The following is a 26,597-nucleotide window of genomic DNA, read 5'->3' on the forward strand; positions in this document are numbered from 1 at the left end:
TTGCTGAGACCCCCCCATTTGTGACACGTGTGTGTGCAGCTGCTGAGCCCCCTGCCCATAACACGTGGGCACAGAGCTGCTGAGTCCTGCCCCACTGGTGGCACGAGTGTCCCCATGTCCCACAGCCTGTGCCGGGCCCCCCATGCAGGACACCAGAGTGGGAACACACACAGGAGGGGGTGTGTCCCCATCTCGGGGCAGCCACAGGCCTCACACCTTGATTTCCCACAGATATATTATTATTATTATTATTATTAACAACTCTTTTTCTGTAAAACCTCTAAAAATGGATAGAAATAAAAAATAAGGGGGGGACACCCACACGCTGCTGGCTCCTGGCCAGCGGGCACGGCGGGGGGGCTGTGCCACCCCCCTTCCCAGCGAGGGGTCCCCACCTGCTGCTGTCCCCCACCCCGCTGTGACAACGGGGCAGGCGTCTCCCGAAAATCCAGGGGGCTGGACACCCCAGAGGGGCTGGATAAGGCCACGGATGTCGGGCAGGGTGGGGCTCTCCGGGCCCCCCGCAGTGCCCGGGTGTCCCCCAGTCCGTGTGGGGGGCACAGGGCCCCCGGGGATGGGTGGGTGGTGGGTGCCAGCCTAGGCCCTGCCCTCAGTGGGGTTGTATTCCGTCTCTCCGGCCGACACCTGGGAGATGCGCCGCGTGGAACGCCACAGCCGCCGGTGGAACTGGCCAGGCCGCACCTGGGCACGGGGGTGAGCGCCTTTCCCATCCCCGAATCCTTTATCATCCCCTTCCACAACCCCATCCCATCCCAAGCTCCTCATCCCCTTCTCCATCCCCATCTCATCCCAAGATCCTCATCCCCTTCTCCATCCCCATCTCATCCCAAGATCCTCATCCCCTTCTCCATCCCCATCTCATCCCAAGATCTTCATCCCCCATGCCATCCCATCCCATGCCATCCCATCCCATCATCCTCATCCCCTTCTCCATCCCCATCTTCTCTCAGTGTCTCATCCCATTCTTCCTCCTCATTCCTTCCCAGATACTCATCTGCTTCTCCATCCCATCCTCTTTCTCCTTCCCCATTTCCATCCTCATCCGAGTCCAGATCCTCATCCTTGGGTGCGCATCCCCAGCCCCTGCCAGATCCGCAGCCGCTGCTCCATCCCAGTCCCCTTCCCAAAACCCTTTATCCAACCCCATCTTCATCCTCTTCTCCATCCTCATTTCCCTCCCACCTCCACCCCCATCCTTATCCCACATCCCCTTCCCCACCCTGGTCCCCCTCAGCTCTGGAGAGGACACACTGATGTCCCCACCCTGGGAACACCAAGGGGACACCCAGGGGACACCGAGCCACGTCCCCATCCCACCCTGTCCTGGCTGAGGGTCCCGCTCTCACCTCCGTGGGCTGCCCAGCGCCCACCACGATGAGTTTTCCATCCTCCAGCCCCACCAGGATGTGGCTCTTCTCCTTGGTGACGGACACGCTGTGCACGGGCACCCGCATGGGCACGGGGGGCACGGCCGCCCTGAGGCTGGGGACACGAGCCATGACGTGGGACACAAACCATAGCATGTGACACCACGGCACGGGACACAAACCATGGCACAGGACACAAACCATGGCATGGGACACCATGGCACGGGACACCACGGCACGGGACACAAACCATGGCACAGGACACAAACCATGGCATGGGACACCATGGCACGGGACACCGTGGCACGGGACACCCTGAGGGCGTGCTGGGGACAGGACAGGGCACAGCCGTCCCTCACCTGTGGAGCTCACGGATCTCCAGCCCGCACTCCGAGGTCCCCAGCACCACGAAGTCCTCGGTCAGGCACATGGCTGTCACCTCCCGGTCCAGCGGGACAGAGGACAGGAGCTTCCCGTTCACCGAGTACAGGTGCAGCGCGAACCTCTCCTGCGAGGAGCATGGGGGAGCATGGTGGCGGTGCTGGTGGCCAGGAGGGGACCATGGGGACACCTGGACGTACCTTGGAGCAGGAGGGCTGCCCCACGGCCGTTTGGGCCACCACCTGCCCCTCGGGCCCCACGGCCAGGTGGGACAGGACAGCGGGGGGACAGCTCTCGCCGGGCGGCCGCAGGGAGCGGATGAAGAGACCCCGGCGCACGGTGTGGGTGATGATGGTGCCATCCTGGGGGAGGAAGGGACACAGTCTGACGGTGGTGGTGGCACTGCCCATCCCATGCCCACCCCACGGTGCCACCAGCTCACCTTGGAGCCGGACACGGCCATGTCCAGCTCGGTGCTGATGGCCACGCACGTCACCTCGGCGTCATGGCCGTACAGCACCTGGACGGGTTTGGGAGCCAAGCCGCTGGAAAAGCCACCCTGGCGTTGGGGACACGGGGACATCAGTGACCTGCTGGCAGCACCCACTGCGAGCTCCCCCTGCTCCTCGAGCCCTTACCTGCTGTAGAACCTGCCACACCATGCAGGTGGTGTCCCGTGAGCCAGAAATGAGGTAGATGCCGCACAGGTCGAGTGACAGGCAGGTGACAACATCTGTGACAGCCAGAGGGACACCATGAGGTGCCTGTCCCCTCCCACAACACTCAGCCCCCTGACTCCATGGGAGGGCACCATGATGTGTTTTTGGAGTTGGAATTGCTGCCAATCCCATTCCAAGATGTATTTTGGGGTGTGGATGTTGCTGCTCCTCACCCCACTCCAGCTCTGAGGTTGGAACCTGGACTGTCCCCAGGAGATGGAGACACTGGGAGATGCCCCTCATGGTGTCACCTGCCTCCCACTATGGCCCTACAACCCCACCAGGGCACCATCAGATCATCATCATCATCAGCACCACGGGAGGAGGACGTACCTATGTGCCGGGTGATGTGCCCCACGACCTTGCCTTTGGCCAGCGAGGTGACACGGAGGCTGTTGTCCCAATGTCCCCCGCTGAAGAGCAGCTTCCCGTCGGGGGACACGGCCAGCGTGCGGGAGCTGAGGTCAGCCCCGGGGGCAAAGGGGCCCTGCAGGAAGCGCTGGGTCCTGTGAGGAGGATGTGGGATGATGGCAGTGGATTGGTGGCACCACCAGGGACATCCCTGGGGACCCCGTGCCCCAGCGACTCACTTGGCGTTGGTGACAGTGGGGTCTTTGGTGAAGCTGAAGTAGTTGGAGATGTTCTTGTCGTAGGGCAGCCAGTTATGGGTCCCCAACAAGCCATTGGCACTCACGGTGACCTGGGCAGAGGGGGAGGGGAGGTGACACCACGCTCACTGCTGGGATCCTCACCCTGGACCAGCAAAACATCCCCGTGCCTCAGTTTCCCCCACTCACCAGGATGTCGGGGGATCCCTGAGTGATGAAGGAATGCGCCTGGTTCTTGGGGACCACGGCCTGCACCAGCGCCACGCCATCACTGATGCCCTGTGGGGACACAGCAGGTGCTGGGCACCCTCCTGGCCACCCCAGCCCTCCCAGGGACCCCCGGGGGTGTCCTCACCTCCACAAAGAAGGACTTGAGCTGGCCCAGGTTCTCGAAGACGTTGGGGGAGCGGGTGTCGAGGGTGGCCAGCCTGCGGGCGGCGCTCTCCGCCGACAGCCGGGCGGGGTGCGGCTCCTGGGGGGGCAGGGCACCCGTGGAGAAGTGGGGGGACCCCCCAAAAGGGGCTGGTTTTGGGGGGTGGGGGTCTGAGCTACCTTGAGCAGCTGGCAGGGAGTCTGCCCGAAGTTGCTGATGATGCCCTCCAGAGCCTTGCGCTGCGTCTCGTCCGTGATGGCATCCAGGTCCACGGCCCCTGCGGGTGGGGACGGTCACAGTTATGGGGGGACACACCCCTGGGAGGGGTCTCCCTCCCTCTGCCCCACAGCTCACCCTCGTAGGTGCAGTAGTAGAAGACGTTGAGGGCCTCCACGGCGGCCGGGCCGCGCTGCTTGTACCCAAAAATGAGGTCGATCCACTCGTGGAGGTGGGCGGAGACATATTCCGACTCCTGTCCAAGGATGGGGTGTCAGGGTGGGGTGGGAATGGCCCCGAACGCCCCCAGGGCTGGACGGGCTCCCCATCTCACCAGGGCTTTGCGGTGCTGCTGGATGAAGTCCTCGCGGGAGCGCGCCCACCGCGGCAGCACCACGTCCCCAACCTTCTCATTGGAGAGCTGGAGGCAGCCCAGGTCAAAGCCTGCGGGCAGGACGAGGATGATGAGGGACACAGACCCCCCTGTGCTCCCCTGGTGGTGACAATGGTGTCCCTTACCATTCTGGTTCTCCAGGAACTCCGGGAAGTAGAAGAACTCTGGGATGAGCTCCTTGACATCCACCGGGTTCTCCATGCGGGCTTGCCACGCCGCCGGCACCGAGTGGAACTGCCGGTCCGAGCAGTCAAACCTGGAGGTACAGGACACCTGGCTGCAGCCTGGCTGTCCCCACGATGTCCCCTCTGCAGGACCCACCTGCCGGGTGCCCACCTGCCGCTCTGCAGCTGGATGTGGAGCGTGGTGAAGGGCTCGGTGCGGATCAGGTAGTGCATGACCCCCGCGGCGTTGGAGTAGTGAGTGCCGTAGTGGAACTTGTCCACCGTGCCCGTGGGGTCCTCGAAGCTCTCGTACCTGCAGGCCAGGTGGGATGGGGTCCACCAGGAGCCGGCCGGGTGCTCCCCGCACCCCCTGCCCTTGGTTTGTGGGTACTCACTTCTCCTTGACGTCGCGGGCGTGCCGCTCGTTGGCCACCCCGATGGGCTTGGACAGGTCCCGGAACACGGCCGGGTTGGTGAGGTCCAGGGTCTCCGAGACATAATCCCGCAGGATCCAGGGGAACTGGGTGGGGGTGGGAGGTGGGTGAGGTGGGGGGGCACCGGGTCAGTGTGGGGGCAGTGGGGGACACAGGGGCTCACCACGGGGTACTGGGACAGGTCATTGTAGGTGCGCCCCGCGATGGTGTTCAGCTGCATGAGGTACTCAAAGTTGGAGATCTCCCGCAGGACCCATTTCTGGAGAGAAGGGAGAAGGAGGAGATGGGCTTGGGGGCAGAGGAGACAGGGCAGACACCCCTTATCACATTGCAGTGCCCGTCCCTTGGCCATCCTTGGTTCCAAAGTTGTCCCCAGTCTTATGGCCATCACTGGTCCCACAGCTGTCCCCAGAACTGTGGCCATGTCCACCCCACGGCCATCCCTGGTTCTACAGCCACCTCTGGTCCAATGGCCACCCCTATCCCACAGCCATCCCCTGTTCCATGGCCATCCCTGCTCTCAGACCATCCCATGTCCCACGGTTGTCCTTTGTCCCATGACTGTCCTCACCCCATTGCCATCCCCAGTCCCATGTCCACTCCCAACAGCCATCCTTCTCCTCTGTCCAAGTCCATGGCCATGTCCATCCCTGGTCCCATGGCCACTTCCAGATCCACAGCCATCCCTCATTCCCTGTCCATGTCCATGTCCATCCTGGTCCCATGGCCACTTCCAGATCCACAGCCATCCCTCATTCCCTGTCCATGTCCATGTCCATCCTGGTCCCATGGCCACTCCCAGATCCACAGCCATCCCTCATTCCCTGTCCATGTCCATGTCCATCCCTGGTTCCACGGCCACTCCCAGATCCACAGCCATCCCCCATTCCTTGTCCATGCCCATCCCTGGTCCCATGGGTATCCCCACGTTGTCACCCTCCCTTTTCCACCTGGGAAGGGGACACACAGAACATGGATGGGGGTGGTGGGGCCGGTACCTGTGTGAGCCCCGAGGCTTTGAGCAGCTCCTGGGGGGACCGGCTGCCGAAGTAGGTCTGGTTGGGGGGCCGCAGGCCAAGGATGCAGGAGTACACCTTGTTCCTCACCTGGAGGGGACAGAAGGACGTGGAGCTGCCGGAGCTCGGGCAGAGCCATGGTCCTGGGAGGGACCTGGGAGGGGATGAGGGGGTCCCCACCTTCTTTCTGAAGTTGAGGAAGTAGTTGGCCTGGTCGATGAAGAAGAGCTCGAGGGCGGAGCGGCGCAGGTTGTAGCGGCGCAGGTGGACCTCGCGCAGGTGGGACAAGGGGCGCTTGAAGTCGTAGCCGATCCCTGCCGAGGGTGGGGGCAGGCAGAGCCCCCCAGGCGTCACCATCCCGCCATTCCTGAGGCAGGGATGGGGCTGGGTGGGGGTTCCTCACACCCCTCAAGGAGCGTGGGCCGTTACCTCCCTCCGTCTCCTCCTTCTCGCTGCTGCCGTCGTAGAAATAAACGTGCTGGGTTGTCACCTCCAGGCGCCCAGGGACCACGGCCACCGTCGTGATGAGCTCGCAGTCCTCTGACACCACCAGTTTCTCCCGCTGGTTCTGCTCCTTGGGCTCAGCCCTGCGTGGCACAGCGGGGTGAGGACACTCTGGTGACACCCCCAGCCCGGTCTGCCCGTGCTGTGGCAGGGGTGGGGTCACTCACTGGCTGTCCAGGACAGGGAGGTCCTCCTCGGCCAGCTGGTCATCCTCCAGCTCGCTCACCTTGGCCTCCTTGGCCATGGCGAGCGGGAGGGACTCGGCGGGGTTCTGGAGGTGGTCAGCTCCTGAAATGAGGAGGGGGTCAGCAGGACCCGCCACCCCCCTGAGCTGGGAGCAACTCCTGTGAAGGGCCCCCAAATTCAGCGCTGTCCACGTCATCTCCCAGCCCAGCCCCACTGGTGACATCCTTGCCCACGGCACAGGAGGACCCACGGGTGCCCCAGTGCCACCACCTCACCCAGATTGTCCCTTAGGGCGCTGGCCTCCAAGTGTTGGTCGAAATTGAGGTTGGGCACCAGCTTCAGCCTCATCCTGGAGTAGGTCTCGGCACTTGACAGCTTCCAGCGAACCTCGGGTGGGTTCCTGGGGGACAGCTGGGGGTCAGGCACCCTGGGGACGCCCTGGCTGTGCCACCCCTCCCTGGGGACGAGGCGGGGACTCACCGGTCGGCCCAGGCGGAGCGGGGCGAGGTGAGCAGGCGGCACAGGGAGCGCCACTGCTTGAGCACCGTGCTGTGGTGGTTGTTGGCCTGCTTGAGGACGTTGGCGTGCCGCGCGTTCTCCGCCTTGCAGCGCTTCGCCGCTGGCTCCAGCACCAGCTCCTGCCAGGGGGACACCAGAGGGAGGTGACAACAGGCTGGGGACTGGGGACATCCATAGGGTGATGTCCTCAGAGTAAGGAGAACAGTGCCAGGATGATGTGGTTGGGATGAGGAGTGCATCCCTGGGATGATAGCCCCAGGATGAGGAGCACGTCCCAGGGATAATATGCCTGGAATGAGGAGCACATCCCCAGGACAAAGTCCCCAAGAGGAGGAGCACTTCCTGAAGGCAATGTCCCCAGGATGGCATCCCTGGGGTGAAGAGCACAACCTCAGGATTAACACCCCAGGGAGAGGAGCACATTCCTAGAATCACATCCCCAGAGTGAGGAGCACATCCCCTGGATGACATGCTTGGGGTGACGAGCCTGTCCCCAGGATAAGAAGCACATCCCCTGGATGACATGCTTGGGGTGACGAGCCTGTCCCCAGGATAAGCACATCCCCTGGATGACATCCCTGGGGTGAGAAGCCTGTCCCCAGGATAAGAAGCACATCCCTTGGATGACATCCCTGGGGTGAGAAGCGTGTCTCCAGAGCGAGGAGCACATCCCTGGATAACATCCTGGGGGTGAGGAACATAACCCCAGGATGTGGAGCACCCAGAGTGACACCCCAGTGGTGAGGAGAGTGTCCGCCGGACAAAGAGCACGGCCCAGGGTGACATCCTGGGGACAAGGAGCAGGCAGTACCTGGAACAACTTGCGGCTGGCCGCCTTCTCCTGCTCCCTGCGCTGGGAGCTGCTCATCATGGCATCGTAACAGGCGTTCCAGAAATTGGACATCAGGTCGTGGCTCCTGGCAAACGTGTCCATCTCAAACTGGGCCATGGTGGGCTGCACCTGCACGAGCAGAGAGGCATTCCCGGGGCTTGGCACCCACCACCCCTCACCCAGGCCACCCCACAACAACCACCCCCGCCCCACGGCACCCACCTGCTTCTCGATGAAGCCCCTCCACTCCGGGGTGGTGCAGAAGAGCTGGAAATCCTCGTAGAAGGTGGGGCTGCCGTTGGTGGGGGGCAGCGAGGGCAGGAACTGCTGCAGCTGCAGCGTCTCGTAGCACTGATCCATCAGCGTGCGGATGATGGGCACCAGCCAGGAGAAGGTCTCCGACCTGGAGTCCAGGGAGCGCCGCAGGGGCGTCTCCAGCTTCCCCAGCAGGTAACAGGCCTCGTCCCGGCGCGGGGCCGACGTGGTCTGCAGGAGGCTGTGCAGCTTCACGTAGGCCAGCGAGTGCAGCTGGGGGGACAGGGGGCGTCAGCCGGGGCCACCATTTGCTTCTTTCCACTAGAAGCAAATTTCTTAAAAGAAGGGAGGGCTTAAGAGTTGAAGCCAGAATTAGAGGTAAATTGCTGTCCTGGGAAAGGTTTGTTCCACTTCCTCATTCATGTTCAGTAACATGTAAGAGTTAGTAAAGGGTTTTAAGTATCCTACATGTTATGCCAGTTTGTGTTCATTTGTTTCGTGCCTCCCAAGTAACATGATGAAGGGCAGCCCAATTTATTATAGCAAACTATGCAGGTAATTAGAACCACGTTTGGATCAAATCTGTCACTGCATTAAATCTCCCCTTAAAATGAGTAGCAAATGGACTTCACAGGGTGTTCGAATGTACCAGAGAGCGGTGCCCGGGGAGGGGTGACCCACCTGGGGGTCCTGCAGCAGGATGTACCCGAGGAGCACCCGCAGCCCCGTCTGCGCCATCTCCCTGAGCTCCGAGGTGCCGTTGGCCAGGTGGTGCCACACGCCCAGCTTGTCCAGCAGGCTGCTGACCCCCTCGTAGATCTGGGGGGACACCGTGAGCCCCCGCCCGGGCAGGAACCCCAGCCTTGCCAAGCCCCGGCCCCACCACCCAGCCCTCCCTGGATTATTGGGTTTGGGTTTAGGATTAGGGTAGCACCCGACTCGTGACAAACCAGGCTGGGCTTGGCACGAGGTTGGGCTCAGGATTTATGGTCAGGTTTAGGGGTACAGGACTGGAGTTAGGATTGAGCTTTAGGACAAAGGTATATCAGTAGGGTTTAGGATGAGGATGTAGGAAGTACAGTGAAATTACAGGCTGTGTGTTAAGATTAGGGTTAAGTTTACAGAAAGAATTAGGGTTAAGATCAGGATTAAGGGTTGGGCTTTATGATAAAGATGTGGAGTTAAGGTTTAGGATCATGATTTAGGAGGAACAGCTAAATTTTTAATTAGGGGTTAGGATTAAGGTTTAAGGATTAGGATTGGGGTTCAGTGTAAGATTACAAATAAAATGGAGGTTATTTCCTAAAGTTAGGATTAGGCTTTGATTTAAATCTGGGATTGAGGCTGAGATTATTTCCCAAGGTTAGGATTAGGCTTTGATTTCAATTTAGGAATAAGTCTGAGGTTATGTTCAAGTTCTGCAGGTGGGGCTGGTTTTAGGGCCAGGGTTGACATTAGGGATCAGCAGAGCTGTGGTCTGGGATCAGGAATCCCCGCTCACTCCCACCCACCTTCTCGCTCCACAGGGCCTGGTTGTTGTGTCCCTCGGAGAAGAGGAAATCCTGGAGCAGCCGCAGCAGCTTCAGGGCGTTGTGGGTGAGCCCGGGCAGCGCGGCCGGGCCCGACTCCTTCAGGTCGGTCAGCGCCGACTCCAGCATCATCTCCAGCAGGCTGTGGGACAGCAGCAGCTCCAGAGGGTGCCCTTCCCTCGGGATCCACCCCGGGACGCGGGCGGGCCTCACCTGCGCTTGATCTCGTCCGGGGGCCGCACCAGCTCGCAGGCCGTGCCCAGCTTGGTGAGCACGGAGAAGACCTGGCCCCGCTCCCTCCAGGCCGCCTCGTCCCAGCCCTCCACCCCGCGCCACGTCACCGAGAAGATGATGTTGGTCAGGAGGTTGCACAGCTCCTCCTCGGGGGTTTGCTGCCGGCGGAGAGGGAGGTGAGAGGCGCCCGCAGCGCCCCAGGACGGTGGGGACGAGGGTTTGGGGCTCACCTGGGGGTTGCTGGTGTTGGAGACGTTGTCGCTGGGCAGCGCGTCCTGGTAGCTGCTCTCATCCAGGACGTTGGACAGGCTGGAGCTCTTGCGCGCTCGCATTCCCGGGAAGGGCTTGAAGCTCTCCAGGGGTGAGGGGGTGCCGGGGCCGCTGGCCGGGGTCTGGGTGCCGCTCTCGGCCGTGGCCAGGGAGCTGGTGCTGGCCAGGTCCAGCCCCAGGTCGAAGGGCGAGGTGGAGAAGGGGGACAGCGGGTGGTAGACGCCGTCGAAGGGGGGACCGTCCCCGGGGTTGGAGGACGAGCGGCTGGCCCGGTCCGAGGAGTCGAAGGACTTGAAGTTGTAGGAGTGGAAGGACTTGGTGCGGCCGCTCGGGGAGATGGAGAGGTCGGAGAAGCCCTCGGAGAGCTCCTGGTCCGAGGCCTCGTATCCCAGCGGGAGGAAGACATCGAGCTCCTGGAGCTCGGCGGGCGGCGGGCTCACCCCGCAGGGCTCGGAGAGGCGCAGCAGCTCCGGGCAGCCCGCGGGGCTCAGGCTGGGCTGGCGGCACTCGTAGGACTCCTTCACGTAGAGCTTGGTGAGCGTGTCCTGCCAGCCAGCCAGCCTGGCCAGCTGCTTCACCAGGTCCTGCTGCGCATAGATCAGGTGGAAGAGCTGCAGGAGAAGGAAAAGGAGAGGGAAAACGAAGGACACTGGATGCTGCTGCTCCAGCTCTTCCTCTCCCAGGAACAGGAGCACCCCAGATCCTCCAAAACCATCATGGGGTGCTGGAGCTGCACCATTTCCATGCTGGCAGATCTGTGTCACCACCATCTCCATGGCCACCCTTTTTGAGCACAGCTGGGTGTCCAAGGAGCTCAGCCCCGAGGTGACACCTCTGTCACCTCCTGCTGTGTCCCAGCCCCGCTCACCTTGCGGCAGATGTCGAGTCGGATGCTCAGCTCAGCCCGGTGGGACAGGTACACCACGGCCACCAGGTCCTTGTAGTTGGGAGGGTCTGTGGACAAGGAGAGTCAGCACAGTGCTGGGACACTTCCTGCTGTCCCCAAAAGCCACCAAAGACCCGGCCCAGCTGAGCCCTGTGGGAAGCCACCAGCGATGATCCCACGGCACATGGCTGGGATGGTGGCCTGGTTTCTGTGGCACACGGTACCTGCCCCCAGGACCTGCTCCGAGAGGCAGCGGAAGAGCAGCATGGAGCCGGGAATGTCGCTGAGGTAGGAGATGAGCCCGTGGTAGCCGATGTCCTTCAGCTTCAGGCGGCTCTTGCTGCGCTCGGGGACCTTCTCGTACTTCAGCATCTTGTAGAGGACCTGGTGGGACAGCGAGGCGAGGCCACCTGGCTGTGACACCCCTGCTGGGGGCAGTGGGAGGTGGGCACTGGGGACCTGTCCTACCTTGAAGACCCTTTCCCTCACTTCATCCGAGAACCTCTTCTGCACCAGCAGGGAGAAGAGCAGCTCCACATGGCCCGGCTCGAAGAGGAAGGCGAAGAGCTGCTCCTGGGCTGGGGAGCCCTTCAGCAGGCTGTGGATCACCTCCAGGGCCCCACAGACCTGCAGGACACCGGGATGGTTGTCCACTGCCCTAAGAGTGTGCCACTGGGAGGGACACTCCCACTCCCAATGGCTTTTCCCCAGCCCATGATTTGCTGAGGGGTTTGGGGACCACAGCGTGGCCGGTGACACACCTGCTGCTCATCCTGTGCCCCTGCCAGGTAGTTCAGCAAGCTCTGCATCTCCTCCCCAGAGAAGCTCCTGCAGAAGAAATCCTTCACCAGGCTGAAAAGGGACGTTTGCACCGTCCTGATGTCGTCGGTGGCCACAGTCTTCTCCCTGGAGGTGTTGATCAACAGACACACAGGGTGGGGATGTGTCCCTTGTCACCCACCACCCACTGCCAGCATCACCCCAAACACAAAGCCTGAGGAGCTCCAGAGTTCTTCTGCCCCTGGGACATGTCCACCCCACACATTTGGGTCTGCTTGTTGCAGAAACCCCCACACTCTTGGTGGCTGCTGGGGGTGGCTTTGGAGCTGGGCACCGGCTCAGGGATGGGACGTGGAAGGTCCTGCACCCACCACAACACTCCCACTCTGGTAGGAGAGACATTACCCCACAAAAATGGTGTTTAGCCAAACCACAGCTCCCAGGGGTGAAGCCCACCCCCAAGCCCACCCCATCAGCATTCCAGGATTCCCGCCTGGCGTGGCAGCTGACCCGTAGTAGGTCCGGATGGAGTCCAGGACAAACTGCACCCCGTACTTCTTGCGGATGCGCTGCTTGTGGTCCTTGACCACGCTGGCCAGGTACTGGATGTGACCTGCAGGGAGAAGGTGTCAGGATGCCAGGGGGGCTGGGCAGGATGGACATTCCCAGGCGATCCCTGCTCCCACCTAGGCGCACGGCGAAGTCGCTGTTGCTCCAGATGCGGAAGTCAAAGAGGAGGTGCTGGTAGAGGAGGTGCAGCAGGAACCCGCTGCCCTCGGAAGCCACCTGCTCCATGAGGATCTGCGAGGCCATCAGGGTGCTCATGTCCAGCAGCGTGCCAGGGACCTGCCAGGGGTGACAGGGGACACTTCCAGCCCCTTGGGAACGGCAAGGACGGTGGGATGGGGTTTTGGGAGCCTCCCCCACCTTGTGCAGCAGCGCTCCGATGATGGCCGGCCCGTGGCACTGCACCAGGCTCTCCTGGTTCACGGTGTGGTTCCGCAGGAAATTCTTCACCAGCAGCAGGAAGGCGGCCACGCTGTTCCTCTCCAGCCTGCTCTCTGCAGGGCACCAGGAGCTGTGAGCCCCAGGACCACCCAAACCCCTGCCTGGAGATCCCACGCAGGTTCTCTCCCAACTTTTCACCCTGTTCTCCTGTTTTCTCCAGATTTAAGGAGATGGAGGTCTCTGCTGCTTTCAGCTTGGGAATGAGCAGCTGGATGTCAGGAGAAAGCACGTTCCACCCATGCCAAAGGTTCCTGGAGCCACCCTCAGCTTCCCAGAACTGTTTGTGATTAACTGGGTCATACCAACATCCCAAGTGGTTCCTCCATTACCCCACAACTCCTGGAGCCTCAGGCAAGACCTCTCCTGCCCGTGGTGGACACCTGCAGGTCCAGGAACTCCTCCGTGGTCACCTCCAGCCACCCGAGCAGGACAGCTCCTGCTTCACATCCCCTGAACTCCTCACCTGAGGACTTTCCCAGCGGGATGAGCATGCCCTGGGTGTTCCTGGAGGATGTCAGCTCTGGCCCCACCAGGTCGTTGGTCTCCTGCTCATCCTCGGGCTCCTCTGTCTTGGACACCACTTGCTCGAGCAGGGGCAGGAGCACCCCCATCCCACCCACGCAGTTGACCACGTCCTGGGGGAGGGAGGGAGGGGAGAGGCTTTGCTGGGTGGTGACAGCAGAGTGGAAGAGGAGGAGGTCCATGGCACCTGGGGTTCCCAAAAGTCACCTGTTCCCCTGTACCACCCATGGTGTCCACCCTGGATGATAAGGACCACGGGACAGATGGGTCACAGTGGACCCAATACCACAGGGAGAGTCCCTGCAGGGTCCAGGGGACCTCTGGGGGTCCTGCCCCGGGACTGTGTCCCAGGAGGGACCTCCTGCCTCCAGGCCATGGGGTGGACAGGTCACCCTGTGCCCAGCCTACCTTGATGTCCCAGTTGACCACCTTGTGTCCTGTCAGCCTCCCGTCCAAGCTGTGGCTGGGAGAGAGGTCCAAGCAGATGTTGTTCCTGCAGGCCTGGAAAAGAACACCGTGGGAGCATCCTCGTGCTCCTGGACATGTCCCTGCTGGCACAGGGTCCACCAGGGCTGTCCCTGTCCCCAGGGGGGTGGGACAGCTCTCCTCACCTGGGGGGTGTAGTACAGCAAGAGTTTACTGCTGAGCTCCACCAAGTCCCCTTCCAGTGTGAATGGGGATGTGACATTTGGTCCTGGGGGAGAGGGCTGGGGTGAGCTGGGACACGGCGGAGGAGGCTGGACACCACCAGCACCCCGGGGACATCCTCCATGTCCCACCCTGACACACCTGCACAGAAGAGAGCCTTGACCTGGGCTTGCTGCAGAGCCTCACAGAAGATGGCCACGGAGCCCAGGTGACCCTCCAGCGAGGTGGGGCTGCCCCACTCCGTGTCCTGGCTTCCTGCTGCCGTGGTGGCCACCACCCCCTCCGTGGGCAGCTGGGTGGGGGTCCAGGAGTGGGGACCGAGGGTGGCAGGGACGGACTGGGAGCGTCCCAGCACAGGGTGTTGGGTGAAGACCAGCTCTGGCCCGTGGGGGGCCGGAGGGTGGCTGGCAGCCGTGGCGGCCGTCGTGGTGGTCCGGTGGCCCGCGGAGCCGATGCAGCAGGAGGTGAAGGACTGGGAGGGAGAAGGGATCACACTCAGCCCCAGTGAGGCCATGCAGAAGGCTCTGGGAGGGTGCTGGGAGGATCCCCCACCTCGTGGAGGGAGGGGAAGCGGAGCTGCGCCGTTTTCCGCAGGTGCCCGTCGGCGTAGATGCTGACGATGTTCTGGCCGAAGGGCCGGCGGCCGGCAACGTGGACGATGTCAACACAGTGCTGGGGGGACAGAGAGGGACGTCAGGGCACTGTGGTGTCCCTGATGGGGACAGGGACGGGGATGGGGGTGATCCTCACCCAAGCAGAGTCGTTGAAGGCAAATTCAGGCAGCGCCACTGTCATGTAGTCCTTCTTGGTGCACACGGCCACCACCAGCACGCCGCCCGCGGTGAAGAACGCCTCAAAGCCGGTCCCGCCCGCCGTGAAGAAGCTGATGGAGAAATCCACGGAGAAAACCACGGTGGGGATGGTGCTGCTGCCCCTCCCCACCCTCACCTCACCCCCTCCAGCGAGCATCACCTGTAGAGCTGCCTCCTCTTCGGCCTCGCCGGCGGCTCCGGCTCCTCCTCGCTCAGGCACAGCCAGGCGTGGAAGGCGAAGGCGCCGCCGGGCCACTTCTGGATGGTGGGCACCATGATCCCGGCCATGCCAGGGCTCAGGTCGAAGCTCTGCAGTGCCCGGGGAGGGCCCTCGCCCCTGGCCATGCCGGACAGCGCCCGGATGACCGGAGCCACGTAGGGATGCGGCCCCCGGCCCCGCTCGCGCCGCAGCAGCCGCAGGAGCTGCCGCAGCTCCCCGGGCCGGATGGAGAGGCTGCCCAAGGAGCGCAGCAGCTCCAGGAGGTTCTGGGAGCAGGTGCTCGGGAGAGCTGGCTCGGTGGCCAAGGCGCCCAGCAGGGAGCCCACCATGCCCGCCTTGACGCAGGTGAGGCGGCTGGGCAGGGAGGCCTCGCAGAGGCGCCGCAGCCACGCCGACAGGAACACCTGGAGATCCCGGCATTCCAGCGCCGGCAGCCAGGCCAGCAGGATCAGCAGGGGCTGCTCGTTGCGGATGGGACGCACTGGGAAGGAGCTGTGGTCACCCTCCACTGCCTGCAGGGACACAAGAGGGGGTTGGTGCAGCTCCAGTGCTTGGAGAGGGATGGATCCATCCCGGGCCGAGACCTTGTGCAGACCCTTGTGCATCCAGAATCTTGGAGACTCCCATGCATCCAGAATTTGGAGACCCTGGACATCAAGGGGTCTCATGGATTAAAGATCTTGGAGACCCTCGTGCATGAAGTATGTCAGAGACCTTTATGCATCAATCCTTTTGGAGATCCTGTGCATGAAGAATTCTGGAGACTCCATGCATCAAGAATCTCAGGTAGCTCCATGCATCAAGGATCTTTGAGATCCTCATGGATTAAGGGTCTTGGAGACTCCCATGCACTAATAGTTTTGGAGATTCAGAATTGTGTGGGACCCCAAGCATCAAGAATCTTGGAGACCTCTATGTATCAAGGATCCTGGAGGCCCTCATGCACCAAGCATTCTGAAGATTCTTGTGCATCCAGAATCTTGGAGCATTAAGAATCTCTGTGCATGAAGTGTCTCGGAGGCCTGCAGGAATCCAGGATCTCAGAGACCCTCGCGCATGAAGCACCTTGGAGACCCTCCTGTGTCCAGCAGTACCAGAGTGAGCAGTTCCACATCCAAAAGGGCTCAAAACTCCCAAACCCAAGCACAACTCCGAGTGAAAGATGGACCCAGGACCCGCTGGGAGGAAGCTGCTGAGAAACCAGCAGAGTGGAGAGGATGGGGGGGCTCAGAATGGGGGGCTGAGATCCACAGGAACCCCCCCAGGGCCGAGAGTCAGGAAAGGTGGGAATGCTCACCATGTTGAGGAGCTCCTGGAGCAGACGCTGGGTGGGCTGGCCCTGGCTCCTCAGCACCTCGTAGAGGTGGGCGTAGCCAATGCGCTCCTTGAACACCTCCTGGGAGCACAGGGACAGTGCAATCCCAGCTGAGCCACCTCAGCCCGGGTGAAAATCCCCAAATCCCTCTGGTTTCGGGGTGTCCTCCTCAGGGGAGGCCCCCTGCCCACCTTGGCCGAGGGCGAGTTGCTCATGATGGCCGTGAGCACGCCGAGGGCGTGGACAGCGATGGCATCGGAGCTGCTGGCACCGACCTACGGGGACACGGGAACGGGAGAGCGGCTGGCACGTGGGAACGAGGGGACACAGCCCGCCCCGGGGGGTGGCTGGGTGAGGGGTACCTGCTGGAGTCCATCCCCATTCCGCGTGGGAACCTCGTCCCGGGCTTCACCCGCCTCCCGCGAGCTGCCGAGGTAGAGCTGTGGGACACGGGTGGGCATGGGACACTGGGAGGGGCTCTGGAGGGTCCCCACCCCAGGGATGTGTCCCATGAACACACAGAGCCAGGAAGGGGGAGGATGGAGGTGGCCAACCCTGGTGTCACCAGACAAAATGCTTGTCCCAGGGTCATTTAAAGTGGAAATGGGGAGGAGGGAAGGGAAGGTTTGGGAAGGGAAGGTTTGGGAAGGGAAGGTTTGGGAAGGTTTGGGAAGGGAAGGTTTGGGAAGGTTTGGGAAGGTTTGGGAAGGTTTGGGAAGGTTTGGGAAGGTTTGGGAAGGTTTGGGAAGGGAAGGGAAGGTTTGGGAAGGGAAGGTTGGGAAGGTTTGGGAAGGGAAGGGAAGGGAAGGGAAGGGACGGGAAGGGAAGGGAAGGGAAGGGAAGGGAAGGGCGGAAGGGAAGGGAGGAGGGAAGGGAGGGAGGAAGGGAAGGGAAGGGAAGGGCAGGGAAGGGAAGGGAAGGGAAGGGAAGGGAAGGGAAGGGAAGGGAAGGGAAGGGAAGGGAAGGGAAGGGAAGGGAAGGGAAGGGAAGGAAGGAGATGAATGTGTCCAAACTTGGTTTCACCCTATCTCAGATTTGTTTAGCATCAGGAAGGTGATGAGGATGGAAATGAGGATGGAGATGAGGATGGAAATGAGGACAGGGATGAGGATGGAGGATGGACATGAGGATGGAGGTGAGGATGGGGATGAGGATGGAGGATGGACATGAGGATGGAGATGAGGACAGGGATGGGGAACAGGGGATGGGGACGAGGACACTGAGGTGCCCCCCATACCTTGCTGTTCTGGAGCAGGCGGATGATGTGCTCGAAGCAGTTGTTGCTGAGGAACACGGCCTGGAGCACCGGCCGGTCCTGGCAGCTCAGCATGGCCGGGATGGCATCTACGGACAGACAGACAGACAGACGGACAGCCTGGCTCAGCCCCATCCCACCCCACATCCCCAAACCCCACGCTGTTCCCAACCTACCCAGCATGAGCACCCGCAGGGCGATGAGGCCGCTGCCCGCCTGGGGCGGCTGGGAGTTGAGCACCCTGAAGAATCCGTCCAGGAGGCTCCGCAGGGACACGGGGCCGGCGCCGGGGCTGGAGCCGTGCAGGACGTGCACCGCGGCCACCACGGCCCGCAGGGTCACCTCCAGCAGCGCGGGGGACGCGGGGGCCCCGCTGCCAGCCCGCTGCAGCACCCCCAGCAACACCTCCAGCGCCGCGGGCGTGATGGCCTGGAGCGCGTTGGGCTGCGGGGGCACAGCGGGAATTCTGAGCCCACCGGGAATGAGCCCCTTGTTTATCACTGATGCCCTTATCAATCACCAATCCCTTTATCTATCACCGATCCCTTTATCTATCACTGATCCCTTTATCTATCACCGATCCCCTTATCTATCTCTGATCCCTTATCTATCACTGATCCCCTTATCTGTCACTGATCCCTTTATCTATCACCAATCCCTTTATCTATCACCGATCCCTTTATCTATCACCGATCCCTTTATCTATCACTGATCCCCTTATCTATCACTGATCCCCTTATCTATCTCTGATCCTTTTATCTATCACTGATCCCTTATCTATCACTGATCCCCTTATCTGTCACTGATCCCTTTATCTATCACTGATCCCCTTATCTATCTCTGATCTTCTTATCTATCACTGATCCCCTTATCTATCACTGATCCCTTATCTATCACTGATCCCCTTATCTGTCACTGATCCCCTTATCTATCACTGATCCCTTTATCTATCACTGATCCCCTTATCTATCACTGATCCCCTTATCTATCACTGATCCCCTTATCTATCTCTGATCCCCTTATCTATCACTGATCCCCTTATCTATCACTGATCCCTTATCTATCACTGATCCCTTATCTATCACTGATCCCCTTATCTATCAATCACTGATCCCCTTATCTATCTCGGATCCCCTTATCTATCACTGATTCCTTTATCTATCACTCATCCCCTTACTTATCGACCCTGAGATCTTCAATCCTGCAGATTTTACTCCGGGGGTGTGATTTGTCTTAAAGCCAATTCTGGAGTTATCGACTGAATTGATTTTTGATTGCTGAGGAAGTTAAAACTGATTTCGGGCCCCAACGTATTAATCCAAGGATTTTCCCGCTTCCAGCCCAGAGCTGAGCTGGAGGTGAAGCAGCAGCTTCAGCCTAAAAGCTTCCCATAACTTAATTATTTGATTAATTTTAATGATTTAATGTAATAGTCCAAGAAAATAATTTAATTCAGTAATTTAATTATTATATGTAACTATTTAATAGTTTATAAAATAACTTCATTCAGTAACTTAATTATTCAATAATTTAATTATTTATCTTAATATTTACATATTTTGCTTTATTTTATTATTTCTTTCATTTAATTAATTTTATTATTTTATTTAATTATTTAATTTTATTTAATTATTTTATTGGTTCTATTTCATTCTTTAATTCCTAATCTAATAAGTATTTTAAGTAATATTATTTAATTTTCAATTATTTTGTCTTGTTTTATTATTTTGTTTTATTCATTATTTTTGTTTTATTTGTTTATGACTTTAGTTTATTATTTATTTTAATACTTAATTTAATTCCTCAATTCAATTACTTAATGTTTCTGAGCTGATCCCATGAATCCCTTAAATTTAAGGCTGGAATGTTAAACAGGATTTTTAAAAGCTTTGGAAAATTGGAATGAAGAAAACTTTGGGGTTTATCCCTGGAATTGGGAGCTCCCAAGGGTACCTTGGATCCGGAGAGGATGGCTCCAAAAAGATGGATAATCCGGAGCTGGATGGTTTCTGGGAGCTGCTTCCCCCCTTGGAAACTCTCTGTGAGGATGAGGAGGGAAAGATTTCATCACAGGAGCAAACAGCAAAACAAAAAAACCCAAAACCAATCAGAAAAAGGCATTTTTCTAGATAAAAACAGGAAAAATCCTTTTTTCACCCCAAAAAACAGGGAAAAATCCCTTTCCTACCCCAATCCACCCCACAGGGGTGCTGGGCCCCGCTGCTGATGGAGAGGATGAGGCTGCTCCAGGTTTTCCAGCTCAGGTTGTGGCAGGAATGGGGTTTTGGCCCCAAAAAAGGGGATTTCTGCCAAACTCGGGTTCAGCTGGGGTTGATGGGCGGAGCTCTGGGGGATTTTTGCAACGGTGCTGCCTCTAAAAGGGGAATTTTGGGGTTTCCCGATGAGAATCCCCCTTTGTGCTGATGTTTGTGGGTTCTGCAGGTGGTGCTGGGCCGAATTCCTGCTCTGGGATCCTGTTCCTCTTCCCAGGACACAGGGGCAGGTACAGGATCCTAAATTTCTGGGGCAGGCGTAGGATAACCTGGAACAGCATCCTTTGTCTTGGAATCCTACAGTAATCCTGAGACAGGTACAGGATAACCTGGAGCAGTGTGGGATCCCACATCTGTGGGATAATAGGGGATAACCTGGAGCAGTGTGGGATCCCATATCTGTGGGATAATACGGGATAACCTGGAGCAGTGTGGGATCCCACATCTGTGGGATAATAGGGGATAATCTGGAGCAGTGTGGGATCCCATATCTGTGGGATAAGCACAGGATAACCTGGAGCAGTGTGGGATCCCATATCTGTGGGATAAGCAGGGGATAACCTGGGGCAGTGTGGGATCCCATATCTGTGGGATAAGCACAGGATAACCTGGAGCAGTGTGGGATCCCATATCTGTGGGATAAGTACAGGATAACCTGGAGCAGTGTGGGATCCCATATCTGTGGGATAATAGGGGATAACCTGGAGCAGTGTGGGATCCCATATCTGTGGGATAATAGGGGATAACCTGGAGCAGGTGTGGGATCCTTTAAGATCCCTGGATCAATGCCTACCCCTGAATACAACATCCCTCCACAGATCCTATAAAAATTCCCTGATCCCATCCCCCCCCATCCCTGGACACTCTCCCCACTTAGGGATCCCACACCAGCTGCCCCCATTCCCAAATCCCAGTTTTACCTTGGAAAAAGGCACCGAACTCGGGGGGCAGCGGGGCGGGGGCGAACTTGTACTTGCTCTTCTCCTTGGCACTGATGGATTCCCTGGAAAGAGAGGGGTGAGGGGGGGATCCAGGACAGGGGAGGGATTTCGGGGGGCAGGGGGGGCCCTCACCCGCTCAGCTGCCGCCGCCAGGTCTGGTAGGGGTCCAGGAAGCACTCGCAGAGGTGCAGGGCGTGGAGCATCCCGTTTTCCAGCTGTGCCCGGCTCTCCAGCTGTGCCCGGCTCTCCAGCTGTGCCCCGTTTTCCGGCTGTGTTCCCTTCTTCAGCTGTGCCCCATTCTCCCGGCTCTCCGGCTGTGCCCCATTCTCCAGCTGTGCCCCATTCTCCCGGCTCTCCGGCTGTGCCCCGTTTTCCGGCTGTGTCCCATTCTCCAGCTGTATTCCCTTCTCCAGCTGTGCCCCGTTCTCCAGCTGTGCCCCGTTCTCCCGGCTCCCCAGCTGTGTCCCATTTTCTGGCTGTGTCCCCTTCTCCAGCTGTGCCCTGTTCTCCAGCTGCGCCCGGCTCCGCTTGTCCCCTGGGAAGCTCCGCAGCTGCCGGGAAAGCCGAGCTTTAATCCCTGACACGCTTCAAAAATGGGATTCATTTTTTGGGGGAAAACCTCCGCTTTGTGGGGAGAATGGAATAAGCAATCAATCAATCAATCAACCAATCAGAGCCCAGAGCAGCACAAGCTGGGATGCACTGACCAATCAGCAGCTAGAGTTACACAACCTGTAGGGCTGCTGACCAATCAGAACCAAGAGCTGCATTGACCAATCAGCACCTGGCATTGCAAAGCTCTTGGCCAATCAGCACCAGAATAGCACAAGCTGCGGACTCATGAACCAATCAAATTACAGAGCAACACAACCTGTACAGCTCTCAACCAATCAACATCGAGAGTCACACAAGCTGTGGACTCACGGACCAATCAGTATCCAGAATCACACAACCTAGAGACCTGCTGGCCAATCAAATCCCAGAGCAGCACATCATGTAGAGCTCTAGACCAATCAGCATCCAGAATCACACAACCTAGAGAGACGCTGACCAATCAGAACTCAGTCACACAGCCTGTGGACTCACTGACCAATCAAATCCCAGCCCAGCACAACCTGTAGAGCTCCTGACCAATCAGAGCCCAGACTCACATAATGTATAGACTGAGTGACCAATCAGCACTGAGCCCCTCCCCAGCCAATCACACACACCCATTCCCAGTCCCGTTTCCATTCCCATGATTGTTCCTGTTCCTGTGCCCATTCCTGTCCCTATTCCAATTCCCATTCCCGTTCCCCTTCCCACTCCCATTCCCATTCCTGTGCCCATCCCCATTCCCACTCCTGTTACCATGATTGTTCCCATTTCCTTTCCCATTCCTGTGCCCATTCCCATTACTGCTCCCATTCCCACTCCTCCTGTTCCCATTCCTGTTCCCATTCCTGTGATTACCGTTCCTATTCCCACTCCCACTCCTGTTCCCATGAGTGTTTCCGTTCCCATTCCCATTTCCATTCCTGTTCCCGCTCCCATTCCCATTCCCCTTCCTGTTTCTATTCCCACTCCCGTTCCAACTCCCAGTCCCGTTCCCACTCCCGCTCCTGCTCTTGCTCCCATTCCCACTCCCATTCCTGCTCTCGTTCCCATTCCTGTTCCCTCTCCCATTCCCACTCCCAATCCCGCTCCTATTCCTGCTCCCACTCTGACTACCGATCCCATTCCTGTTCCCACTCCCACTCCCGCTCCTGTTCCTGCTCCCATTCCTGTGCCCATTCCTGTTCTCATTCCCACTCCTGTTCCCATTCCTGCTCCTGCTCCCATTCCCATTCCCACTCCCATTCCCGCTCCCATTCCTGCTCCCACTCCTGCTCCCGTTCCCATTCCGGTTCCCGCTCCTGTTCCTGTTCCCATTCCCGTTCCCGTTCCCGCTCCTGTTCCTGTTCCCACTCCTGTTCCCATTCCCATTCCCGCTCCCACTCCCGTTCCCGTTCCCACTCCCGTTCCCATTCCCACTCCCGTTCCCGCTCCCATTCCCGTTCCCATTCCCACTCCCGTTCCCGCTCCCGTTCCCGTTCCCACTCCCGTTCCCATTCCCACTCCCGTTCCCACTCCCGTTCCCATTCCCACTCCCGTTCCCGCTCCCGTTCCCGTTCCCACTCCCGTTCCCACTCCCGTTCCCATTCCCACTCCCGTTCCCGCTCCCGTTCCCGTTCCCATTCCCATTCCCGTTCCCGCTCCCACCTGGCTCCCGCAGAGCCGCAGCAGCCGCAGCGCGTGCGGGAGGCAGCCGGGGCTCCTGTCGGGCTGGATGTTCTCCAGGTTCCTGGAACGGAAAACATCGGGAATTCATCCTGCACGGCCGGGAGAGGAGTTCGGGAAGGGGAATCTGGGGGGAATGAAGTGCTTGGGACAGGGAAAGTGCCATGAAAAATTCCTATCTTTTACATAAATTTTATTTAATTATGTTGTATCATTAATTTCTGTTATTAATAATAAAAAAAACCTTTTTTTTTTTAAAGACGTGATGCAGTTTTGGGGGGGAATGATGGAATTTTGGGGAGAAGAAAGGTTTCCTATTTCTATATTTTTAGTATATTCCATTATTGTGTTTCTTATTGTATTCACTGTTATTGTTAAATATATTCATTATTAATAATTTTAATTGTTTTCAAAATTTTATTATAATTCCTTTCAAAAATTTTTTTAGGGACATAAGGCATTTTGGGGAGGACATTCCACTGGGAAAGAACGATGGAATTTTGGGGGGAATGATGGTTTTAGATTATGATATTTTTACTATATCACATTATTAATTATTATTATTATTAATAGTGATTTTCTAATTATTGTTTTTAGAGACATGATGCACTTTTGGAGGGGCACTACATTGGGGGAATGACAGAATTTTGGAGGGCTGTAACGTTATCTTTTAATTATCATATTTTACAAAATATTTTGTTATTTTGCATTATTGTAATTACTGCTAGTATTTCTATGGCGACAATAATAATAATAATAATAATAATAATAATAATAATAATAATAATAATAAATTTATACATTTTTTACTGCACTTTAGAGGGGATGCCGTGGTTTGGGGGGATCCCAGATTTCACGGGGTGGGGGTGATTCCCTCAGGGAGGAATTCCGTGGGGATTTTTTTGGGGTGGGGACCTCACACCCCCAAAGCCACCCGACACCTTGGGACAAACCAGGACCCGGGGGACACACGGGACCCCCAGCCCGGAGGGATCTGGGGTCACCCACCTGCAGATGATGATGAAGAACTTGAGCAGCAGCAGGGCCTGGCCCAGCCCCGTCCCCCTGTCCCCGTCGCGCGTCCCCAGGGCCACGCAGTGTCCCAGCCTCTGGCTCAGCACCTGCAGCACCTCCCGCGGCAGCGCCGGGATCTCCGCGCCCGCCTCCTCGGGCCTGGGTGGCATCGGGGCGCAGGATGTCACCGCGCTGTCCCCAGGGCCCCCCGAGCCCCTCCCGCCCGCGGTGACACCGGATGGCTCCGACCACGGCGGGCGGATGAGGCACCACAACCCCCAGGGCGGGGGGGCTGGGGCCCCACGGGGGTTTGGGGACACCCGGGGGTGCTGGGGTCACTCAGCCGTGCTGGGGACACCTACGGGGGTCACCTGGGGGTGCTGGGGTCACTCAGCCGTGCTGGGGACACCTACGGGGGTCACCTGGGGGTGCTGGGGTCACTCAGCCGTGCTGGGGACACCTATGGGGGTCACCCGGGGGTGCTGGGGTCACTCAGCCGTGCTGGGGACACCTAAGGGGGACACCCGGGGGTGCCAGGGTCACTCAGCCGTGCTGGGGACACCTATGGGGGACACCCGGGGGTGCCAGGGTCACTCAGCCGTGCTGGGGACACCTATGGGGGTCACCTGGGGGTGCTGGGGTCACTCAGCCGTGCTGGGGACACCTACGGGGGTCACCTGGGGGTGCTGGGGTCACTCAGCCGTGCTGGGGGTCACTCAGGGTGGTCACTCAGCCATGCTGGGGGTCACTCAGGGTGGTCACTCAGGGGTCACTCAGGGTGGTCACTCAGGGATGTTGGGGTCAGCCAGGGGTGCTTGGGCAGGACATTTAGGGGTGCTGGGGTCACCCAGGGGTGTTGGAGGCCACCCAGGAATGCTGGGGGTCACTGAGAAGGGTCTGCCATGGGTGCTGGGGTCATCCCGGGTGGGGTCACTTAGAGCAGTTTGGGGTCACTCAGGGGTGTTTGGGTCACTCAGCGGGGTCACAGCAGGGTTTTGGGGTCCCACCTGCGGGGCTCCAGCGAGGGCAGGGCGATGACCCTCTCGAAGCTGGTGACGAAGGCCTCCAGCCACTGCTGCAGGTAGGACAGGTCCTTCTGCAAGGGAGGGCGGGGCTGGGGCCAGCAGCCAATCACGGTCCCCCATGGCCCCCGCCCAGAGGGATTGGCCAATCACAGCCAGAGAATACAGCCCCACCCACTCAGGTGTGTGACACACCCCTGGGAGCCATTGACCAATCACAGCGCAGTACCGCACAACCTGTAATGCCTCTAACCAATCAGAACCTAGAACCGCACAACCTGTAAAGCCTCTGACCAATCAGAGCCACTGGGCTCTGTCTACAGCATCACCTGTAGACTCGCAGACCAATCAGCAGGCTGCTGAGCCAATCATAGCCCAGTACAGCACAACCTCTGGAACTCACTGGCCAATCAGCTCGCAGAGCACCTGTCCCTGCAGCCAATCACGGCACAGCGGGCCCTGCCCAGCCCAGCTGGGGTTGTGCAATGGGGACAGCGGGGACAGCAGGGACAGAGGGGGGCAGAGGGGGACTCACCCAAGCTGGGCACCCCCACCCAGCGCCCCAGGGGCACCCCCAGCCCTGGGCACCCTGAGGTGGCACCTCCAGGTGTCCCATGTCCCTGAGCCCGCCAGTGTGGCACCCTGGGGCACAGAGAGCCCTGAGCACCCCAAGGTGGCACTTTTAGGGTCCCTCAGGTCCCTGAGCACCCCGTGTGGCACCCTGGGGTCACACTGAGCCCTGAGCACCCAGTGTGGCACCCTGGGGTCACACTGAGCCCTGAGCCCCCCAGGGTGGCACTTTTAGGGTCCCTCAGGTCCCTGAGCACCCAGCGCTGCCCTTTGGGGTCACTCAGCCCTGGGCGCTCCATCCAGCGCATCAATTTGGGGTCACCCACGTCCCTGCGCACCCCGCTGTGGCACCCTGGGGACCCCCGCGCCCCGATGCAGCACTTCGGGGTCACCCCGAGTCCCCCACCCCCGGGGGTGTCCCCCCATTCCCGCGGGGACCGTCCCCCCTTTTCCGGGATCCCGCCGTTCCGACGGCTCCCGCAGGCACCCCCAAAGCGGGGGGGGACCCCAAAATCCGCCTCCCCCGCGCTTCCCGCTCCATCCCGAGCGTGCCTCGGGACGAGCCGGGGGTGTCCCCATGTCCCCAAAGCCGGTACCTGTCCCCGGGGGTGGCCGTGGCCGTCCATGGCCCCGCAGCCGTGGGAGCGGCGCCGGCGCAGCGGGGCCGGAACGGGCTGCGGGCTGCGGGGAGGGGGTGTTTAGGGGGGCCCCCCCTTTTTGTCACCGATTTGTCGCTTGTGCAAAGCCACCAAAAAAACCCCAGAGCTCAGGAAATGCCAAGTCACCCGCGGCCCCAACGGCGCTTCCTGCCCCGCCGCCGGCCCCGCTCGGGGACACCGGCCCCGCTTGGGGACACCGGCCCCGCTTGGGGACACCGCGGTGCCACCGACGCCCCCGTCCCCGCGCCCACCCGGCGGCTCCGGGATGTCCCCGAGCCCGCGGTGGCGGCGGCACGAGAAGCTGCGTTGGTCCATCCCGGAGTTCCCTGCAAATCCAAGCCCGAATCCTGCCCGAGCGTTGAGTCTGCCCCGGAATTCCCGGGGCTCCCAC

General features: G+C 59.5%; 1 protein-coding gene across 2 annotated transcripts; it reads right to left on the minus strand.

The window, feature by feature from the left end:
• Positions 1 to 217: 217 nt before the first annotated feature.
• On the minus strand, positions 218 to 26,205 carry NBEAL2 (neurobeachin like 2). 2 transcript variants are annotated; one of them, XM_050971667.1, is made up of 55 exons: positions 26,144 to 26,205; positions 24,963 to 25,051; positions 23,950 to 24,114; positions 22,924 to 23,005; positions 20,815 to 21,233; positions 20,662 to 20,744; positions 19,422 to 19,507; positions 17,645 to 17,912; positions 17,451 to 17,557; positions 16,576 to 16,653; positions 16,405 to 16,488; positions 16,196 to 16,294; positions 14,839 to 15,410; positions 14,617 to 14,749; positions 14,419 to 14,538; positions 14,008 to 14,338; positions 13,830 to 13,912; positions 13,627 to 13,719; positions 13,160 to 13,331; positions 12,616 to 12,749; positions 12,375 to 12,534; positions 12,199 to 12,301; positions 11,670 to 11,814; positions 11,377 to 11,535; positions 11,133 to 11,292; positions 10,891 to 10,976; positions 9,983 to 10,633; positions 9,732 to 9,910; positions 9,501 to 9,660; positions 8,671 to 8,808; positions 7,957 to 8,262; positions 7,714 to 7,863; positions 6,864 to 7,021; positions 6,659 to 6,783; positions 6,365 to 6,485; positions 6,123 to 6,280; positions 5,874 to 6,007; positions 5,676 to 5,783; positions 4,841 to 4,936; positions 4,639 to 4,763; positions 4,416 to 4,556; positions 4,205 to 4,335; positions 4,020 to 4,129; positions 3,824 to 3,941; positions 3,649 to 3,746; positions 3,452 to 3,568; positions 3,286 to 3,375; positions 3,079 to 3,188; positions 2,822 to 2,994; positions 2,408 to 2,502; positions 2,212 to 2,328; positions 1,970 to 2,131; positions 1,748 to 1,896; positions 1,368 to 1,503; positions 218 to 702 (listed from the first exon to the last, which is right to left on the minus strand). In XM_050971667.1, the coding sequence occupies exons 1-55, from the start codon at positions 26,171 to 26,173 to the stop codon at positions 598 to 600; spliced, it is 8,502 nt and encodes a 2,833-aa protein (XP_050827624.1). In that variant the 5' UTR covers positions 26,174 to 26,205; the 3' UTR covers positions 218 to 597. The 2 variants fall into 2 exon arrangements, with proteins under 2 accessions (XP_050827624.1, XP_050827623.1); XM_050971666.1 differs by having other exon boundaries at positions 5,676 to 6,007.
• Positions 26,206 to 26,597: the final 392 nt, after the last annotated feature.

This window comes from Serinus canaria, chromosome 2 (genome assembly GCF_022539315.1).
Source record: "Serinus canaria isolate serCan28SL12 chromosome 2, serCan2020, whole genome shotgun sequence".
In the NCBI taxonomy this organism is placed as follows: Eukaryota; Metazoa; Chordata; class Aves; order Passeriformes; family Fringillidae; genus Serinus; species Serinus canaria.

What these genes read in the sequence shown, in the direction of transcription:
- NBEAL2 (XM_050971666.1), bottom strand. Translation starts at nt 26,173, where the DNA reads ATGGACGGCCACGGCCACCCCCGGGGACAG. An exon ending in CCATCCTCTCCGGATCCAAG is followed by an intron (nt 17,913 to 19,421) that starts GTACCCTTGGGA and finishes GTGCCCCCGCAG; the next exon opens with CCCAACGCGCTCCAGGCCAT. An exon ending in GAGATCCGTGAGCTCCACAG is followed by an intron (nt 1,504 to 1,747) that starts GTGAGGGACGGC and finishes TCGTGTCCCCAG; the next exon opens with CCTCAGGGCGGCCGTGCCCC.